The sequence below is a fragment of the Lactuca virosa genome, chromosome 4 (genome assembly GCF_052849685.1).
Source record: "Lactuca virosa cultivar CGN04683 chromosome 4, Lactuca_virosa_CGN04683_v6, whole genome shotgun sequence".
NCBI lineage: Eukaryota > Viridiplantae > Streptophyta > Magnoliopsida > Asterales > Asteraceae > Lactuca > Lactuca virosa.
Window position 1 is genome coordinate 515,263,477 of NC_136429.1, and position 4,117 is coordinate 515,267,593.

The window sequence follows — 4,117 nt, forward strand, 5'->3', positions numbered from 1 at the left end:
ATTTGCGGTGCGAATAACCAATACACAATAAGCAAGGGGAGATGCTTATTAAAATCAGCTTATTTAGCTTATCCCTACCACAATAAGCTGATTTTTAAAAATTCCTATCGAAACACTTAAACTTAGCTTATTGTGGTGAGAATAAACAATAAGCAATAAACACCCTCTTTTTTCCCTCTCCAAACACCCCCTAAGTCCAATATCGCTTGTGGGATCAAAACAATAGCCATCTTCGGTAGTTTTATACAATATGAGGACTTGATGTGGTTTAAAAAACAGTTTGAAGTTTGATCTACATCAAACTTTTAAAGTGACTGTCAAAATAAAATATACACCGAACTTTTAAAATAAAACTGAGGACTTGATGTGGGATCAAAACATGAAGGGTGTGTTCGGCAAAACTAGCTGGAAGTGGGTAGCGGTTAGCTGGTAGCTAGTAGTGGGTAGCGGGTAGCGTTTGATTTTGGAGCGTTTTGTTGAAAGCTACTCCATATAGTTTTTGATTTTGGAGGGTTTTGTTTAGGTTAAAAGCTAAACGCTCCTGTCGTCGAACGAGACTTTTTTTAACTAGCGTTTTCTTAAAAGCTAGAAGCCAGAAGCCTCCAAACGCTGCGTGCCGAACACGCCCGAAGTTTGGTCTACATCATAAAACTTAAACGAAACCTGGAAAGTCGAGTGAAAAACCGATAAACCGAACTGTTGGTTTGGGTTTTGGAAAATAAATAAATCTGGATTTACCTACTGCTATATATTCCTATGTCTATCCCTGATTGTCTAGACTCGTATTTTGTTCAGAAATTATAGATCGATAGCATATTGTTATATTTAGTAACTTGACTAATCAATTGTTCCATCCAAAATTTTTATAAACTAACATAGCTCTAAAGTCAAATAGCTACAAATAGATGGGTCTTTAAATGTACTAATGATACATAAGTACCCACAACTGCTACTATCAAACCAATTAAGCCAACGAACCAAACAATAATCATTTCCATCCCAATTCTCTTGTAAATCCCTGAAATCTTTAAGTAGCACAAGCACGGTATTGTTATGGAAGCCGTGGCACTTAAGAGCGCTCCCACTAGTGACATTAGATTCCCAAAGACTACAGTACTTATCATCAAGATTGTTCTAATAAGAAAGCTACACTTTCTTTTGTTGCAGAAAGATTGAAATTGTGTCTCAATAGTATCGACAATTGGTGTTAACATTAGAGCATATTTAGCTATGGGAGTAACGAGGGTGGTGAATATTGCCACCCTTGAGCTTAACTTGTTGGTAGGGAGGTTTAACGTAATCTCTGACTCTACTTTCGACCCAAACATAAGGTAACCTATAACTGCCATTAATGAGTAAGTAATCGTAGAAAAGGCAAAACAAAAGAACAAGACCTGCAGTTTAGAACAACAAACCAACTTTAGTAATGACTAAACCCTCAGAATTTATATATATATTGTTGAGTAGACAGGAAATCACCTTTGTGAATTGGCGTTGGTTTTTCATGGAAGTATATAGGGTCGGAAAAACCGGATGAGCACAGTAGCAAAATGCATATAAGCTAATAGCCGATGGGACTCCATTCCATTTGACGATATTACCCTTTTCTTGAAAACCGATACCATCAAAGGCACCGGCCCAAAAGACGGAGCATAGGATGATGACAGAAGCTAGAACTCCACTGGCTGAAATGTATGACAGAATACTCATGTCGTTTAACAAACTTGTAGGGAGTATAAGGATTGCAATAATGACAATAAATGCAGTTTTGGATCCAATACGAGTGCCATAAATATCAAAATCTATTTCTGGGAATAATTTGCATAAATTATCGCCTTCTAGGATCAAGAAACCTGTTGCGACTAAGTAGAGTTCTATCTTCATGGAGATTGATATCAGAGTTCTCCCTGCTTTCCCGAATGCTCGTTCCCCAATGTCGGGATACGTTCTTATTGTTGGATCTGAATCCATGCATCTTTGGATTAATAATCCTGTGAAGAAGGTTGAGCTGGCAATTACGAGAAGGAGAATTAAGGTCAACCACCCTCCTGATGCCAATGCGTATGGAATCGAGAGTATTCCGACTCCTGAGAACCCATCAAGAAACAAAAGGAGGTTAAGTATCTTTAATATGCAAATAACTATCATAAGGAAATAAGTGAAGAAATTAAGAACCTGAGAGAGCGTTGAGAGCATTGAAACAAGTACTGATGAAAGAAGCAGTTCCTATCGCTGTGTTGTTGGTGTATTGCTCCTCTTTTCCCTTCGTTCCCACGTCTCCATTGGTAACAAGTAGTGGTATTATAAGAGAGTAATCATCTTGCTTGTTGACATGATCCATTGATTCCAACTGTTTACCTCTTGGAAAAAGAGAGAAAAAGGGATGTTAAAGGGAGGTGTGCACGATCCGGCCACTCTTGGACAGGGAACATAATTCTGCTGAGTTCGTGACAGTTATTTTGTTATTTTTCAATGTTGATATAATACAAACTAAAAAGTAAAGAAATCTTAATAAGCAATCACGTGTTAAGTTTATTTATTAAATTTATCTTCTTATTTTGTAAACGACTCTAGAAGGTTTTGACTTTTAAAGGTAGACTCTAATGTGATATTAATTTCTCTTTTGGTTAATATCATTAATTATAACAGATAACGTCTACCGGCGGAACGTGTCGCTGTCATATTTTAGTTAAAATCACTACTACTTTAATTTGTCGTTAATGCCTATCGCCCGTAATATGTTGCTCTATTTCGCCCTCATTTCTACTAAATTCTTTAAAAAATAATTAACATATTATTTTTCCAACAACGAAAAACGTTTTAAATGCAGAAACAACACCAAAAAAAGACAGAAAACAACATCAGAAAAAACACAAACTATTACTAAAAGAATAATGTTAAAGATCTTTGTTACACGCAAACATCTATGAAACATTGAAGAAAACATCAAAGTACTTGGACGTGTTATCATTGACACCCTTCTCGTTATTGCTCTCACTACCGCTGGTGTATGTGTGTGGCTCGAAAAAGTAAGTATTAGAGCTCGAGAAGATGGCTCCCAGTACCACTATTATTTTTGGTCGAAAACTCAAACATGTCTCCAACTCTCACTCCATATGCTGGGCCTTTAAGAATAACATCAAAAAAATTTGTTTAAAAAATAAACATGTACAATCATTAATCAGAATGACAAAACATTATAAACTTATAAGTTATGTTGGGATTCACAAAATTTATGTTTTCTGTTTGAGTTATGATGGGAAAGGGAGTTCATAGCTGTATGCTTTGAGTTATGATGGGAAAGGGAGTTCATAGCTGTATGCTTTGAGTCTTCACTTGTGTATGCCAACAACTTTGTCTGTGTTCATATTTCTTGTACTTAGACTTCGTAGGTCTTGTTAGTTTGTTTCGACAACTGTAATAGCTTAAGTGTCCTGACCTCATTGCTCAAATTAAGCCTAACCGACTTCCTTTTACTCACTATATAGGGTAGTTACTTAGTGGTAGAGAGTATCTTTTGAGAGACTTCTTACATCATTTTGTAATCGCATGTTGCATGTCTTTTACTTTGTAAATGAAAAACCAGATCTTATTTACATCAATGTGCTCATTTAATTTTGTCATGATATTGTTAATTTCATTCTTATAGAATCTATCGATCCTATCAAGTGGTATCAGGAATTTCACTGAGCTCATTTTCAAATCACAAAAACTTTCGTGTTCTTCGAGTTTCTGTTTTTCAAATTTAAATTTTCTAAATCTATTATGTATTTTGCAATTCTTTTTGCAATTTGATCATAAATTCTTTGTTCAGATTACTTGTCTTAATTTGAAATCTATGTTGGCCCATTGAATTTATTCTTACTCAAATTTTTTTGAAATCATGTCTAAAGACGATTCTCACTCCGTTTCCTTCAACTTACCTAGTAGTATAGGGTCTACTACTAGAATTCCAATTTTGTATCCGAAAGATTATAAAGTTTTGGTTATGTATTTCGAATATTACATTACTAGAATTGAAAATCATGGTTCAAGCATTTGACATGTTATCACCAAAGGTCATCATCAACGTTCAAAAGCTACTAAACCAATTCTAACTCAGACTAATTCGGAAGAA

The 4,117-nt window shown here is 35.3% G+C and overlaps 1 protein-coding gene across 2 annotated transcripts; it reads right to left on the reverse strand.

The window, feature by feature from the left end:
• Nucleotides 1-853: 853 nt before the first annotated feature.
• LOC145169509 (amino acid transporter AVT1I-like) lies at nt 854-2,448 on the reverse strand. Of its 2 annotated transcripts, XM_079088053.1 has the most exons (4): nt 2,176-2,448; nt 1,854-2,087; nt 1,480-1,685; nt 854-1,394 (listed from the first exon to the last, which is right to left on the reverse strand). In XM_079088053.1, the coding sequence occupies exons 1-4, from the start codon at nt 2,339-2,341 to the stop codon at nt 888-890; spliced, it is 1,113 nt and encodes a 370-aa protein (XP_078944179.1). In that variant the 5' UTR covers nt 2,342-2,448; the 3' UTR covers nt 854-887. The 2 variants fall into 2 exon arrangements, with proteins under 2 accessions (XP_078944179.1, XP_078944178.1); XM_079088052.1 differs by having other exon boundaries at nt 1,480-2,087.
• Between the last annotated feature and the right edge of the window lie 1,669 nt (nt 2,449-4,117).